This window comes from Paramormyrops kingsleyae, chromosome 7, assembly GCF_048594095.1.
Source record: "Paramormyrops kingsleyae isolate MSU_618 chromosome 7, PKINGS_0.4, whole genome shotgun sequence".
Taxonomy (NCBI): Eukaryota; Metazoa; Chordata; class Actinopteri; order Osteoglossiformes; family Mormyridae; genus Paramormyrops; species Paramormyrops kingsleyae.
Window position 1 is genome coordinate 3,071,671 of NC_132803.1, and position 17,295 is coordinate 3,088,965.

A 17,295-nucleotide genomic window follows, 5' to 3' on the forward strand; every position below is an offset into this window, starting at 1 on the left:
GAAATAACCTGCATGATTTGCAGGTAATGTCCTTCTGCGCATTAGTACTATAAGCTCTGGACTTGAAGAACTGGAGTTTGTCATTTTACTGCATTATTATTATTATTGTTAGGTTCCAGGTCCTTTCAAAGACTCTGACCAGTAGACAATAAAGATGAAATATATATAAATAAAATGGTTACAAATAAAAATATATCTAAATAAATATATATGTAATAGAATAGAACAGAATCTATATTGCGACACAACTGAGGACATTTTTGTTGGTACAGCTTTGCTACAAGTGACAGTGACAGACAGAATAAGGCAACAGCATAGAAATAGTACACTACACAGAATAAACACAAAAATCAGATTCTAGGACAGATAGCAAACAATGCAGAATAGATCTGTAATATAACTTAGGAAATGTTTCTGAATAATCTGCATTGTAACAGGAGTAGTGATTGCTTGGCTTACGGGCAGTCAGCGCGTTGAAGCTGTAGGTCTGCGAGGGCCGAACAGAGGGAGCGCGCCAACCAGGGGGAGGCGCTATAAGGACGCGCTGGATGTGGGAATGTGGTGTTAATCAAAGCTGTGTCAATCAGCATGGGGGGGGGCAAAGGAACCATGTGACCATGACGTTGTTCCCTTTTCCACAGGGTGCCATTCTCACCACCATGCTGGTCTCCCGTAACTTCTCTGGTAAGGACCTGGGGGGCCGGGGGCCGCGGGTCTAAAATGATCAATCAGCTTTATTTCACAGCAAAGGTCAGCATCCAGGTAACTTAGAAAGGAGGGTGACACAGGGTCATGTGCCTTTTTGGGATTCAATCCTATACCCTGCTGTATTCCAGTGCCCAGGCCTGTTTGTGCTACACTCTGACTCCACCTGTAACTGCCGCCCCCTGGCTTTCAGACATATGGCATGACGGGATTAAGGTTAGGTCAGCGCCTGCATCCCCCTCTGTGACGGACTCGTCCCTGCAGCAGCCAGCCTGCCACTGAAGGGCCGTTTTCTTCGCAGTTTGTTCTTAAAGTCACATGATCGATCTTGACAAGGACCCGTTTTTTTCCCCTTTGCACCAGTATTTTTCATGTATGAATTATGACATGAATCCTGGCAGCTGCTTTGTGTAAAAGGCTTTTAAGGAAGTGTTGATATGTCCTGAAATTAATCACAAAATTTAAATGATCTTGTTTTTCTTAATTTCGTTGTTAGGCTCACAGGTCTGCAGAGTGTCTCAGTGTGAGAAGGTGCATGACCATGACCTTGCCAGACAGTAATGGGTGATAGATGGGGAGGGGGGGGGTATGCAGGTGTAATCCCTGTGTTGGGGGCTGAGGGTCGGGGCTTGTATAGCAGTACTGCAAGTCAGCTGGCCAGTCCAGTGTAATCCTTTCCTTATTGAAGTGTTTCTGTCACACACACACACACACGCACACACACACACGCACGCACACACTCACACACGCGCACACACACTTGCACAGCTACAGCAGGTCAGTGGGTGGCTGTGACAGCGTGTGTCTTTCCTAAGAGGAGGTGCGGCCCCAGGTTCCAGTTGCCTTGGCAACCGGGAAAGAGGAGGTGCTCTGGCTAGAGTTCCCCATCTCCAGCAGCTGCCACCTGCCACCACGCTCAGTGGAGGCTCCGCCCACCATGACCAGCCCCCCCCCCCCCCCCCCCAAGACTGCGGACACATGTTCAGGGGCCTTGAGACCGCTACTGGCCAGGGGCTGGTGTCTGTCTGGGTGGGGCCTCATTCCGGGTGGGGGCCGGTTTTCTGATACTGCGTGTCGATATGCCCGAGAGCCCCCCCGCGCCACATCCGGGGGTCCGACCAGCTTCTCGGTATTCCAGGCTCTTTCATTAGACGGAAACCAGGGGAAATCGATGATGTAATAAGCCCAGTGAAGGAGGCTCTGCTGGTCTGACCCATCCATCCTCCGTGTGTCACTCGATACTCTCCCTATTTTTTCTTTCAGACTAACTGGTGATTCTTTTCTCTTCCCCCTTTTTTATTTCTCCCTCCCCCTCTCCCTCTCTCTCCCTCCTGCTATCTCTCTCTCTCTCTTCCTCTCCCCGGCTCCCTTCTCCTCTCTCATGACGTTGTTCTTTCGGACACTAACAGTAGGCCGCCAGACAACGGCTCCAGCTACTGTCTCGGCCGCTGCGGCCGCCGCAGCAGCTGCCGCCGGCACGACCGCGGGGCTGGTGGAACAAGGTAGCCGCGCAGCCCCCCCCCCCCCCCCTGCAGGGGGCGCTGTTCCTCCTCCTCCCGCTCCCTCATCATTGCTCCTCTGCTCATCTCGCCCCCTCACCTTCCATCAGGCTTGGAGCTCCCAGCATGCAGTGCGGGCGCGGATTCCACCCCCCCCCCCCCGCCCCATCTCCATTTTCCTTCTAGTGTTACGCCGGCCGTTGGCTCGATTGACAGACTGGGCTTGCTGTCGTGTTGGTCTAAGGCTCGTGCTCGCTGTCTCGCTGTCTCTCTGTCTCTCTGTCTCTCTCTCCTTTTCTGTGTCTCTCTCTGTTGCTCTGTCTCTCCTGAAGTTCACACCGCCTGGTTATGCCATCACTGACAACTGCCTCTCTTCCCTCCCATCTATCTGCAGCGCTGACCATTGAGTCCTCGCATGACGGACCACACCCTCTCCCCTTACCTCCACCGCCTCCCCCTAACCCCCAACCCCCTTTCCTACACCCTCTCCCCTTACCTCCACCGCCTCCCCCTAACCCCCAGCCCCCTTTCCTACACCCTCTCCCCTTACCTCCACCGCCTCCCCCTAACCCCCAGCCCCCTTTCCTACACCCTCTCCCCTTACCTCCACCGCCTCCCCCTAACCCCCAACCCCCTTTCCTACACCCTCTCCCCTTACCTCCACCGCCTCCCCCTAACCCCCAGCCCCCTTTCCTACACCCTCTCCCCTTACCTCCACCGCCTCCCCCTAACCCCCAACCCCCTTTCCTACACCCTCTCCCCTTACCTCCACCGCCTCCCCCTAACCCCCAACCCCCTTTCCTACACCCTCTCCCCTTACCTCCACCGCCTCCCCCTAACCCCCAGCCCCCTTTCCTACACCCTCTCCCCTTACCTCCACCGCCTCCCCCTAACCCCCAACCCCCTTTCCTACACCCTCTCCCCTTACCTCCACCGCCTCCCCCTAACCCCCAACCCCCTTTCCTACACCCTCTCCCCTTACCTCCACCGCCTCCCCCTAACCCCCAACCCCCTTTCCTACACCCTCTCCCCTTACCTCCACCGCCTCCCCCTAACCCCCAGCCCCCTTTCCTACACCCTCTCCCCTTACCTCCACCGCCTCCCCCTAACCCCCAACCCCCTTTCCTACACCCTCTCCTCTTACCTCCATCCTCTCCTCCTTCTACATTCTCCCCCCCTCTCTTCTTTGATATTTTTCCTGGACCCAGGAAACATGTGAACACCACCCTTGAAACCACTCCCTTTCTGATCTCCTCCTACTCATTCCCTCCCTTCTCTGATTCCCCCCCCCCCCCCCCCCCCCGGTGCTCCTTTAACCCTCCCCCACTGGTCTCTCTTGAGTGTGGGATTGCCCTATGCACCCCCGTGATCTGAGGGATGGTATTGCCTGCCTTAATGGCCTGCTCTGTGTTGCATGGGGAGACGGTCTAACGCATGTGTAGTGTCGGGGGTCGCCTGGGGGCTGACCGGGGTCTTGTCGGGCTGCATGTTGGACACTTGCACTCTGCTGTGTGTGTCTTGCGTCCGTCGATGGTCTACAGTTCATGTGGCAGTATCTGGGGTGGGGTTTTGCAGGGGGTCTTAGCCTCTCACTAAAGGCCACAAACCACAGAAATAGGACTTTTACCCAAATCCATTCCTTTGCAGTAAAACAACTTTCATGTGTCTTGCAAACAAAGCAAAAAATACTCATTTCTAACAATATATTTTTTTTAAACTTTAAAGTTAAATTTTTTATTCTATTAACTCTCCTGCCATGAAATAAAATGCCTGTTTTTGTGCTTATGTTTAATTATTTAGTTTTTGGTGCTTGTTTTTGGACTTCCAGACCACTCAGCAAAAATCATTTAATTTGGTTATTTTCAGTATAATTAAAATGTTTTGTCAAACTGTCAGTCTGACAAATTCAATGCAATCCAGTAAAAAATATCTCCTTCAGAGTTACTTCCGTTGCAGCACCGTGGATGATCAGCAGTGTTTCTGAAAATCCCTAAAATTAATGTTTTCCCTTACTGGGAATTTGTTTTTTTTTTATGGATTTTTAAATCTAACTGTGTATGGCGCAAGTATTATCTGTTAACATTTCACTCTAATTGTATCAAATTGGCAGTTTACGTGATTGACAGATACAGATAAATTCCCCCTTAAATATCTCTGAACAGTAGTGGTGATTTTGATGGTTTTGTTGGTGTATTTTTTGTGTCCCAGTGTAACATCTCTGTCCCTCTCACCCCTCCACTTCTAGAACATTCACCTTGGGGCTCGTTACTTCACCCCTTCAGTAGATGAAGGTGCAGGTGGTCTGGATATAGTGGGGGGGGGGCTTCTAGCTCCCACGCTGCGGTCAGCCAGATCACATGACCCACCCCCCCTAGCGACCGAGCAGGGCAGCGTGAGCTCTGCCTCTTCCCCCTACAGTCTTTGCAGGGGTGTCCCCGCAGTGTCCACCCCCACGCTGTGTCTCTCAGCCGCGTCTTTATGACGATGTCATTAAATCATCCTTTAAAATCGTGCCCCAGCCGTCGGATAGAAAGAAAAGAGCAGAGCACAGATGACATCATAATGACTGCGATCCCGCATCCTGCACCAGCCTGTAATTATCAGTGTTTCCTTAATGCCTGGCCGCGACGTTATAATCAGCCGTTCGGCTCGGCCTGCCGGGACCGTAGAGCTGCAGCCTGGCTCGGCCCGTTTCTCCGGAACGTAATTAAAAGTCTGCGTGTGCAGCGGCAGGTGCTCTTTGTGTAAAGATGAGGGTCAGAGCTTGTCATACGGGCACAGCGAGGAGCGGATCGTGCCGAGATGTTAGAATTAAAATTAGAGAGATTTCAGTCGGCCGCAGGTGGCTGAGGCTGGGTCGGGGGGGGGAATATCGCTGACATCAGTAGGTGTTAATACCAGCCAGGACCTAATCCAGGAAGCTGCTGACCAAGCTGTACACCTCCATGGCCTTCACTGGAGCTGTAGACCAGACGGCGTCCGTAACACACTTCCTCTCTCTTAATCTCTCTTCTCTCCGCTGTCTTCTTCCCTCTTGCTTCTGACATTGGGGCCAAGGTAAGGAGGCCTTCCCTCTGGGCACAAGCTGCAGGGGAAAGCACTGTAACGCCTCATCCCCCCCCCCCCCCCCACCACCACCCCTCGGGTCACCCCGAGCTCGGCCGGTCTCCGAGCCACCCTTCCTTCATTTCTCCGCTCCGGCCCGGGACACTCTGGGAGCCTGTTGGGCTCAGAACTTGTCAGACGGACTGCTAAGTGATGAATCTGAGGAATCCGGAGTTGCACATTTAAGTGAACGGATTTCTTCCCAAAAGCAGCTCTCCTAAGCATAATCAGTGTCCAAATGCGTCTCTTCAGGCACCCTCAAGTGCTCCCTGCCTTTGTTTTGTTCCAAGAGAGCCTTTGATTTAATTGAATAGCTCCCCATCTAGCCCCTGGTGGAACAATATGAAGATGGGGAACGGTTAGGGGGTCCCCCAGGGGGGTTAGGGAACAGCGTGGGGCTTCCCCAGGGGGGTTCGGAACAGCAGTGGTTCTGAGAAATGACAGTCGACCCCTGTGGCCTGGGTCGAGAAATGGAGCCAAGAAACTTCAATGCCAGCACGTGCATTGGCCTGAAGTTTTGCACGTCACGGTGTTTTGGTTGGCAGAGGAGCCGCCGTACGTTCAGGGACATGGGCTGAAGGTAGACAGACACCCTAAAGGGGCCCTCAGGGAACCTTCTGTTTGCATTTTAGGTGACGTCGCATTTCAGTGCCGCATGACGCTGCGCCCTTTTCCTTTGTGAAACTCACTCCCAGCCGGCACGGCACAGTCTCTTTTCGTTTTCGTTGGGTTAACATAAAATTGCGATGCGATGGTGCAATTCTGGAAGCAGGAACTGCAGTTGTGTCGCATGCAAGCCAATTTTTACCAGCTTGCAACCTCTGCGCGTTCATCTGTGGGAAACGAGGTCATCGGTGTGCCAATGTGGGAGGGTGCAAAATATATTTGTATTTTTCTATATATGTCTACTGTGCTGTGTATTTTTATGCCTGTATTTATAAATATGTACATGATGTATGTATGTGCGTGTCTCTCCGCGGCCCAGTTTAGCCCAGCCACCTGCAGCGTGTGGACGCACTTCGGCTGGGCACCTTTAATACTGTGCCAGGTTAAACCCTCAGCCTGCCGTTCTGCCTCCGCGGATAGACATTAACAACTTGATCATGTGACCCTCGTTTTACTGCCTCATCGCTTCCAGAAGAAGTGAAAACGGGGCGAAGAGCAGCACGTGATTTACGTTTGAGTAACAGAGATAGAGCATCATTTGTCCAGGTCAACAGGCAAGGGAGGCAGCTCTGATCTGCTAGTTTTTCCCCGACGTATCTCCTGGTTTAGAGTCCCAGCTGTGATGCCCCCTGTCGCTATTTTCATGTCACATCAGACTATTTCGGTAGCGGCCAAGCTTTGAAATTCAAACTAAGGCATTCAGATCCTTCCATCAAGTCTCTCTTCTTACGGGGCCGGCCGGCCGTCGCTCTTCTTTTAGACTCCTGGCCGGCGGTCTTCGAGCCTGTAGTACTGTCCTCTGCATGACCAGCACCTCGCGGCCAGTGGATGAAGCTGGTGTTTAGGGGGAGGCTGTCACGGCCGGGAGATCCTTGGCACGTTCTCTGGTTTCCTCTGTCATCTGTATGGAGTCCCCCACTGAATATCTCTCTCTCTTTCTTTTCTGCGTTCTACAGCAGCCAAGAGTCTACTCAACAAGAAGGCGGATGTCAAGGTAAGACAGATAGATGCCAACCCCAGCCTCTTTCTGTCCCCTTGGCCCATCCTGTCGTCATTAACTCCTTTCCTCTCTGGTTTAGATTATTGTTGCTAATGCTGTCCTGTCTGTATCTGTAATGCCGACTCTCTCGTATCACTTATGTGCTCCTGTCACCTGGAAGTGATCACTGAGCTGCCTCTGATCGCTGTGTTTTTCTGCTGCGTGTGTGTTTGAGACAGAGATGAGTTGTGTGTGTGTGTGTGTGTGTGTGTGTTTACCTGTTCACATGCATATTTGTGTCCATGTTGTCCAAGCTTATTTCTGTCTCTTATTGTATTAGCTTAAGTGTGTGTATTTGTCTGTAGCCTGCGTTTATGTGAATATTTAAGTGTGTAAATCTGTGAGTGGACGCGTGTGTTTATATAAGAGCCCCGAGACCCCAGGCAGCATCGGAAGGCCACAGCGCCCTCCAGAGGCTCCCTCAGTGACTGACATCCCAGCCCCCCGCAGACCAAGCGCGTGCCGTCCTGGCACAGGTCACATGACTGCGATGAGCTGTGGCATGTGGTCACGCCGCACGCGGCATGGGGGTCAGGCCCCGGCTCAGAGTGCTGGGCATTCTAAAGAACCATAGTTGCCCCCCCCCCATGTACATTGACATTTCTGGAAAAATATGACCAAACCAGCCTGTCATGGTTTCCCTCAATCTCAGTATCAGATCTTAAAGGTATTATTTGTAATGCAGAATGCCCCCCCGCCCCCCACCTCAGTCGTGCAGGTGGGGGACATGTTTCACCGCGGCTGCCCGTGTGATGTCGCTCTAAAGCAGACAGCTGTCTGCAGGCTCGCCCGGTGATTAATCAGGCCCGACGTTTCCTGCGGCGCCGTATTCCCGTTATTCCGGAGACCAGAGCAGATCCCCATGGCTAACGTCATCCCTTATTTACCTCCAACACCATCGTCTGCGTTGTGTAATTAACTTCTGCCATTACTGTTTATTAGAGCGTAATTTATTTGTCTTGTTCACTATGGCGTTTCCGTTTATTGCGCATTGTTAGTGCCGTATGCGTGCCGTGGGGGCTGCTGGATAACATGAGTCAGGTTAGGGGTGGGAGATTGGTGCATAGAGAAAGGTGGAGCCTCGCCCCGCCTCGCCCCTGCCCCGCCCCCAGCTGCCTCTGCCTGCTCTTTACCCAGGTGACTCCACCCTGGACCCCCAGCCTCGGGTGGGTGTCTCGGGGCCCCCGCGGTGGCCTTCAGGTCGGCCCCCTTCGCGCCCATCGCATGGCCATTCTGCAGATATCCGACACCGGTGCTGGTTTCTCCGCAGACACCCATCCGCTGGCGTGCGAGGCGGCTGTAGTACTTCCCGTGGGGCACGGGGAAAGGGCTGGAGCTTCTGGGCATCGCTGCTGCCCCTCCCCCCCCCCGGCCCCCCTGCTGTGTCAAAGGCCGCGTCTCTGTTCTCACTTTCATAACTGAGCTATTTTAAACATTGCTGGTTGTTCTTATTCTTTATTCCTCCGTTTGTTTATTCTCTCTCCTCTCTGCATTGCTTTCTTTCTCCTGGGTTTTCTGTGCGCCATCCTCACAGATCTGCCCGCCTCTGCTACGCCAAACCCCCTCCCCCCCAGCCCCCACATACGCGCGTGCACACACACACGCACACAGCCTTGGGTGGGCGTGTGTGTATGCGTGTGTTGACTTGGTGGGGTGGGGTCAGCTCAGCTGGGAATGTGAGTCCGGTTCTAGGAATAGCTGCCAGTCGGAACCCTGGAAACTCGGTGACAGAAATAGAGCCTTCCAGTGCGCCTCCGTCATCGCCTAGCAACAGGCTCCCCCTGTATCCGCACTCTGACATTTCAGGGGGTTTGCTCCTCTTCCCTGCTGCCTTTGCCTGCCAGGCCTCCCCTTCCACCCGTGCAGCCGCACACCTGCATGAGTGCATTCGGGCTGTCCCAACTGCCACGGTCCGGGGCAGCCGTTACCTTGGTAACCTCCCATCTGTCTCAGAATATACCCATGTATTTTTTTTTTTTTTTTAGCTGAGTTCACTATCCTTGCGATTTGCGAGGAGGTTCTTACTGAAAGGGCTTCCTTGCCTTACAGGTGAGATACTTTAGCCCCTTTTGCCGTCTGACTTCCATCATTCACGGTAGCCACCTACAGGTCTGACGGGAGACGACAGATCATTGGTCGGTTGGTGCCTACTTTCCCGCACTGCCCCATGGGATATGCAGTTCGTAGAGACAGCAGCGTGCCTGCAGTGGTGGTGCTGCCTGCAATCTGCAGATACGGAGAAACCGACACATATAAAAGGAGTCTGGTGTGTAACTCCCACATTTTTTCTACAGCAGACTCCCTCTGTAATTTAGCATTATATATTTTACAGACAATAGCACACCTTAGTGCGCTCATGCTGTTCCAGATCAATCTCCTTAATCCTACGTCACATCACTGTCCAATTGCTGTCTTTGAAATACAGCAGAACAGTGTTTTTTTGATATTCTGTATAGAGGGTATAATCCGCAGACCATCAGCAGCAGACCATCAGCAGCAGACCATCAGCAGCAGACCATCAGCAGCAGACCATCAGCTGCAGACTATCAGCTGCAGACTATCAGCTGCAGACTATCAGCTGCAGACTATCAGCTGCAGACTATCAGCTGCAGACTATCAGCTGCAGACTATCAGCTGCAGACCATCAGCAGCAGTCATTAGCAGCTCCGGCTTCGGCACCAAATCCATGGTAGCTGCGTTGCCATCCTGCCAGCTCTGGCTCACATGGTGCCACGGCCTCTGCCATGCACTTATCTGCTTCCCGCCCTCCTCAGCTTGAGTCTCGACATTCCTGCCCTCTTTCCTTCCTCCTCCTCTGGCAGCCCCAGTCTCCCATCTCTCCGTCCTCAGACGCCGTCCTTTCCTAATACTCCTTTTGATCCCGCCAGCGCACCGTCACCGATGCCAGATTTGGCGGGAAGATGATGTGCGCGGCCGAGGCGTGTGTTTCACATGGCGCGTAACATACATTTCTCTCATTCTCTTTCTCCCATTCGCTGACACCCCCCCCCCCCATCACTACCTCGTTGTCGCTGCCATTCCCAATCATCTCAACCATCACCTGGACCAGAAGAGGAAGTCAAGCTCGACGGTCCAGTACATGGTGAGGACTCCATTTTCCATCACCTCCTCTATACCTTGTCTCCTCCTTGATGCATTTTTTTCCATCCATTCTTCTCCTGATCCTGCTCTTCTCATCTCCACAACTGACATTTTTCCCTTTTGTTCCTCCCTCCTTACTCTTCCTGAACTTGTAAGTTTCAAAACAGTATTTAAAAGTACTTGATATTGATAAAAGTTACTGAAGTTCCATGTGTTTAGGAAGGAGAAGTGAAAACTTGTTCTTCCCCACTTTGGCAGAAGGGCTGCTTTTTCATTTGGACGAAGCCCCCCCTGTGTGTTCTGTTTCTCTGGCTGACTGAAATTAGGCCACCTTTTTTTCTCGCTTCCATTGTAACACAAACCAAACTGCAGCGAAGGAAGCGACAGTTTGGGCACCGGACTTTCCGTGAGCCTGGTCTTTCCTCGCCCATGTCTGACCAGGGGCCTCGTGGGGTTTTCTGAGGCGGTCCTCGGGCTTTGATGGTGCGCAGTGGTCACTGAGGATGCACTTTACTGCGGCGGGCCTGGCTTCTGGCCCAACCGGAGATCTGGCAGAGGGACCTGCAGTGATCGTGAACGTCTTCCCATTAAGAACCGGTCCTGGGGAAAAGGTCCCACATGGCTCTCCGTTTGTGGATTTACGAGTTCTAATGATGCCATAATTTGCTGAACTTAGGGAAACGCCCTTAAATCAGTATAGTCCAGTGCCTGTGGCCCCTGCTGTTTAACATCCCCTTGAGTGCTCTGGGTGAGCATCCTCTGAGTCTGGCTCGCGCGTGTGACAGTGTGCTGAAGTGTTTATGGTGGTCTATCCCCACCGTAGCATTTTCTGGCTCGCGCGTGTGACATTGTGTTGAAGTGTGTACGGTGGTCTATCCCCACCGGAGCCTTTTCTGGCTCGCGCGTGTGACAGTGTGCTGAAGTGTGTACGGTGGTCTATCCCCAACGGAGCCTTTTCTGGCTCGCGCGTGTGACAGTGTGCTGAAGTGTGTACGGTGGTCTATCCCCACCGTAGCCTTTTCTGGCTCGCGCGTGTGACATTGTGCTGAAGTGTGTACGGTGGTCTATCCCCACCGTAGCCTTTTCTGGCTCGCGCGTGTGACATTGTGCTGAAGTGTGTACGGTGGTCTATCCCCACCGGAGCCTTTGCTTTGTGTTTGAATGTGCGTAGAAGTCGACGCTGGTCCCTCCGTTTCGTCTGTGCGATGGCCTCTGCTGTGTACCGTGTTGTCGGCGTGTTGCTGAGCTGCACTGGCCTCGCCCGTCTTCGTGTGCACTTGTGTGTGCGTGTGCACTTCTGTGTGCGTACGTGCGTGTGCACTTCTGTGTGCGTATTTGCGTGTGCACTTCTGTGTGCGTGTGTGCGTGTGCACTTCTGTGTGCTTGGGAGCCCTGACTCCTCGCGTGTGTCGCCCATGTTCTGTGCCTGTGAGGACGTCCTCTTCCTCCTCCTCCTCCTCGGCTCTGTGGCTGTTTCGCCGGTTGATGACTCGTCTCAGCGCTCGGCTTTTTAGAAGCTGTATTTCGTCTCTTTCCTTTTTGATGTTTCTTCTGCAGTCATTGTCTAACCCCGCCCACAACTGCACACTCACCACTCCAATTGGCTGCCATTCATATGACAGACACTGAAAAGAGCCATTAGTCACGACCAATCAGTACCATATTCTGACCAAACTTACAAAGACAGTGTACTGAGAGAGTGAGAAATATTGTGACTAATTTGTTTAAAATGATAAATAATTTATAGGCTGACACGTTTTTATTTATTGTCCAGGCCAGATGCACAGTAAAGAACAATCAGAAAGTACAGTCAGTGCCGACCAAGTTTATCTGTGTGCTGCTTGTTTTGACTCCTTCATGTCGGTTGACTCACTTTAATACTGTGTTGTGTTTCCTGCACAGCCGCAGTCAAACAGCACGAAAAACAGCATAGTCACCAGCCCCAAGGGAAACGTCCCCTCTCCTGCCCTGGTATTTAAATCTTTATCTCTCTCTCTCTCTCTCTCTATCTCTCTTTCTCTCTCTCTCATGCTCCTGCTCTGGCTCCACTGTCCTCTCTCTCTCTCTCTCTCTCCCTGTCTCTTTCCCTGTTGTTCACAGTCAGCATCAGTCCCTTATGACAGTTCCTGTTGCCCCTCTCTCTGTCAATCAACACATCTCAGCATCTGATTCGTGGCCAGTCCCTCCTGTGTGGTCAGTCAAGCTCGACATTACATCACATTCGCTTCGTCCATTGGCTTATCGACGCCCTTATTCCGAGCCCCTTGTGTTGCGTAACCCATTTTTATAGCTGAATACTTACTAGAGCGATTCAGGTTAAGTGCCCTACTCGGCAAGCCTGTTGCTATTACACAGATCCCATCTATGTGCTCTGGGTGGGATTTAAAATTAGACCTCCCGTCCACGTTTGCAATGTCAACCCTTCAGCATCTTAATGATAACAGATTGCAACTAGAGCAGGGGCGTGATGAAAATAGCCGAACGACCAAACTCCACTTCCCAGATATCCCTGCTGTCCGGGGGCTTCCTGTGATGGCCGTCTTAGGAGTTTGCCCATTTGTGAAAATCCATGTTTTTGCGGGAATGTGCCGTCCATCCACTTAAATGATTAAGGCTACCTTTGTTACTGAACAATCATTAACATTTTATTTTACCTGAACTACTTAAGTTTAAGACAAATTTCCTAAGACAAATCCTTGTTTTCCACGGTCTACTTCCTGTTTCTCAATTTTTTCTTTACACCTCGGGCTACTGGGCTAAATCACGTGACGCCACTTCAGGGCGGGAAATGGGTCACTGTTATTCTTAGCAGACAGATATATGTACAGACGCTTTGCCATGTGTTGACGTGCCTTGTAATATTTGCCTTTTGCCATTGATATTTTCATCCAGGAGATTCCTTGGTTATTTACGTCGTCTCGTTTGACCAAATGCGGTAAAAACACCGTACGCAGTTACTCCGTTGGCTAAGTCAGCGTAGGGAACGTTTGCTAACGTTTACCACAGATAGCTGTGAGGGTTCCCGTTCAACCATGACCGCTTGCACTGTCCCGCTTTCTCCGTTAAAAATCTTGTGAGGAGTGTGACAGCTGTGGGGACCGCGGAGAGGAATGTGGTCCAGTTAAGGGCGTCGTCAGTGTGTGGCACTGTGACCCGAATGGGCCTAGCGACATTTGGAGCCATATATCACCGTATTTTTAGGATCCTTCATAGCTGCCCTTTAATGCTGCTGTGTGTGTGCGTGTTTCGGCTCTGGCTTGCCTGCACGCGTGTGCGGGGGCAGAGGCGCGTGCGCATGTATGTGTGTGTGTGTGCGTGTGTGTTTACAGAGACCCTGTGCTGAGTTCCACCCCCCCCCCAAAGGGAAAACGCCTGATAGAAACCTGAGGCAGCCTTGCTGTTGTCACACTGCCATGCCGTCATTCTCCTCCCGCCCTGTTCATGCCGCTCACTCCCATACCGCTGCTCACCCCGCACTGCGTGTAGCTATATATGTGTGAGCGTGCCTGTGTGTGTATGTATGTGTGTGTGTGTATGTATGTGTGTGTATGTATGTGTGTGTGTGTATGTATGTGTGTGTGTGTCTTTCTGAAAATGCCAGAGTCCTCGACAGATGTGAACGTGTTTATGTCATTTCTTCCCCACCATGTGTTTCCTTGGGGACGTATCTTCTGTCTCTTGGTACTCTGAAGGACCCCCCCCCACCCCCAGCTGTTTGTGCAGCATTAATACTCGTTTTCACCCAGTGGCCTGTGGGATAGTACGGCAAAGGCTCAATATCCACTCACCGTTTGGTCCGAGTGGGCCGTCTGCTCTCAACCCTCCAACAGTCTCCAGCCACCGCCCCCCCCCCCCCCCCCGAAATGGCTTTATCTACCAGTGTCACAATCCACCGAATTACTTCCAGCCAAATGGTCACCACAAAAAAGAGATGCTTGTACTTCACTGTCCATTGAGTTCGTTATTCAAAGGTCACATACATGTCAGTTACCAGCAATCCCAAATGTCAAAGGAACATAAAAATACACTGTATATGTTTTTATATCTTCGGAAGCAATTGTTATGTACTGATGCATGAAATATGCTATTCACTGCTGTACAGTCAACACTGCGAGATGAGATCTTTGCTAAAAACGGGGATTTTACTCAAACAGTAATATGAACAATGGTTATATATATTAATGAAGGTATGAGTGAAACGGACATGTTCTAGTAATTGAAGAATTATTGATGTATGGGGGTGTATAAAACAAAAATGCTCCGGTCAGATTTGAACACGCTGACAGCAGTTACTTCCGTGGGTTGGGAGCTCGTTCAGTGACCCCTGGTGCAGAGGTCAGCCATCAGGACAGGGATGTGGTAGTGGTGGCCGCAGGGTGCGTTAGGAGATGCCCGATGGGCCTTCTGACAAAGCCGCAGAGTGACAGCATTTACCACGTACATAAGCAAAGGCAGGTCTGTGCTGTGCCGGGTATCTGCCTAACAGATCCATATGGGGGGCGCTAGAGAGCATTGCTGTTATTTCCTTAGCGTGCCTTTCGCTTTAGCCTGTTGCCTCAAGTCCCGCTTCAGTCTCCGACTCCCCACGCCGTGCCTGGAATCTCGAGCCGCTGCTGTCGTAGATGTAGCTGTTTCCCAGGGTGACCGTTGCCGTGGTGACAAAGCAGCCACAGCGATGCAGAAATGTGTTGGCTGCCGGTTGGCTACACGGTGGACCAATGAGACGGACCCTGTGAACATATGTAATGATCTTGCCCAATACAAGCACAGCAGATATCCACAGTCATGCCGTCCTCAACAGTTAAAACAGTCATGTTAAGCAGTGATGGATATGCCCACGTTTTTCAGTGCAGTGTTCCATCTGACAAAGCAGCATTACATAGCTACCCCATTGTACATGTAAAAAAATGTATCCCCAGCGTCTTGGTTTTATGAAGCAAGCTTTAACGTTCCCTGGCTTGTTACTATAACAACCAATCCGGTGTTTTAAAAAATAACCAAGTGAGCGTTTTCAGAGGACTGAATAACCCTCTTTCCTCAAGACTGAATAACTTGAAGAAGACATTTAAATTTAAGATTTCATTTAAATGAGACATTTTCAAGTGAATTATTTGTTATGCAATTGGATGAATAATGCACATGAAGGGACGAAAACTAGAATAAATGAGACAACCTCTTCTGAAACTGAAAGTACCATGAAAAGCATATAGGAATCGTATAACCATTACCAGAGAAACAGTTACTTAATTATTATTATTAACTATTATTTAGGTCAAGACTTTCTCTCTGGATTTTTCTGAATCCATTCGTCGTCCATGACCTCGTTTCACATCGTCTAACTTTCGTGAACTTTTATTCCTTCCCAAACTTCTTGACAAACACTGTGATGAAGGTATCACAGATCAGAGACAGATCTCTTGAGGAACACGAGGCCTTAATGACCAGGGGAGGAGAAAAGTCAAGAGCGGGCTGCTCTCGTCTGGCCTGTCAGCTTATGGGAATGTACAGCAGTGACATCATGTGTCTCAGAAAAGATTCATCTTTAATTCATTTGCTAAGTGCTTTCTCAAGCTCTGCAGAGATCCTCCTGAGCACTCCAGCTCACCATGATATACAAATCAATTCCAAGCATTTCATCTACTATAATAAATTGTATTCAATGTAATATAAGCCTATAAATGATAGTGATGGACAAAAAGCCGTTTCATGAACCATTTGCTATACTTTCTGACCCCACTAGATGGTGCACTTGGTTTGCTTTGGGACGTGCTTTGTACCCTTTTATTGAATAGTGGGCACCATCTAGTGGGGTCAAAAAAATACAGCAAATGGTTCATGAAGCATCATTTTGTCCATCATTAATAAATGAGACGTAAAAGGTTGATAACTTTGATACATAGATTACTGTGTCGAGCTTCTTGACATGGATCTAACTCCGACATGCTCATGGCCACTGACCTCCTCGGCTTTGCACTCCAGAGGATGACCTTCCAAAAACACCTCCTAGCCCCCAAGCTCCCCCCTCCAGACAATGGCCGTGCGGGTCATCCTCACCCAGGGCACCTAACCCCAAATCATTCAGCGGCCGATGTCCTGCCCCTTGGTGTTCATGGGATCCCTTGAGACAGCATGTGGCACCCTAAACAGAAAAGCAGAAATCTAGCAATCACGTAAGCATTTTCCATAACTTGTCCCAGGGATAAGACCACCATCCACCACCCCCCTCTTAAGGAGCCCAGCTGTCCCTTTGCTCATACCAAAGAGGGCCTTTTAAGCTGGGGGTTTGCCGCGGTTCACATGGAAGACATCAGGTGAAGCGATACGTGTCCTGGGGAGACACGCAGCCCTCTGCCATCCAGATGGATAAACCTCAACTGTGTGTGTGCTACCAAACACCCCCCCACCTCAGGCAGAAGCTGGCCATCGCTTAATGCAACCTCGGCCCAGCGGGGCAGTATGCTTGCCGTGCCGTGGGGGCTGCCGGGAGACAGGGTGGCCCCATGCGGAGAGGTCCCCTCTGTGCCCCTTGGCCTCTTTTTCGCTCTCTTAGCCCCACGGCCATAATGACGACCCCCCACCCAACCTCTTCCGCTAACCTCGTCACTTGCCGTGATCTGTGTTTCTCTTCCTCCAGACCTAATTATTCACTCTCTTCTCTTGCTCTTCCTCCATTTCTTTCTGCTGTCACCTCCCTCCTTTCTTTGCCTCTTCTTCTCCATCTCTCATCCTCACGCCCACGCTTCTGCATCTCTCTCTCGTTCTCCCTCTTTCTCTCTCTCCCTCCCTCACCCTCCCTTTCTCTTGTGCCCTCTCGCTCTCTCGGGCGCTCTTTCTCTCACTCTCTCTCTTGCACCCTTTCTCTCTCACACCCTCTCTCTTGCACCCTCTCTCTCTCTCTCTCTCTCTCTCTCTATCTCGCTGGCACTATCTCTCTCTCTAGGAGCCTCAGACCACTGTTATCCATAACCCAGTGGATGGGATCAAGGTACATCTTCCCGCCCCCCTCCAGCCCACCCACTTCTCAGCCTCTCATCCCCCCCCAACCCCCATCATGAGTTTCTGTCTCCTTCTCACTGTCTCTGGGACGCCATCAGTGACTGGGGTCATACCAGCATGGTGTTTGAGCCCACACCCCTCTACGTGTGGTTGTGTGTGTGTGTGTGTGTGTGTGTGCGTGTG

General features: G+C 51.2%; 1 protein-coding gene across 50 annotated transcripts in view; it reads left to right on the plus strand.

Annotated features, from left to right (window-relative positions):
- Positions 1-17,295, plus strand: part of LOC111851449 (calcium/calmodulin-dependent protein kinase type II subunit beta) — a 56,921-nt gene that overhangs the window by 26,306 nt on the left and 13,320 nt on the right. For 5 of the 50 annotated variants that reach the window (XM_072714041.1, XM_072714040.1, XM_072714057.1 and 2 more), the window contains exons 12-17: positions 642-684; positions 2,115-2,207; positions 6,932-6,969; positions 10,085-10,117; positions 12,019-12,087; positions 17,057-17,101. In XM_072714041.1, coding sequence (XP_072570142.1) covers positions 642-684; positions 2,115-2,207; positions 6,932-6,969; positions 10,085-10,117; positions 12,019-12,087; positions 17,057-17,101 — 321 coding nt within the window. The remainder of the gene's footprint in view (positions 1-641; positions 685-2,114; positions 2,208-6,931; positions 6,970-10,084; positions 10,118-12,018; positions 12,088-17,056; positions 17,102-17,295) is intronic. The other 45 variants (XM_072714052.1, XM_072714051.1, XM_023826424.2 and 42 more) reach the window with 17 other exon arrangements.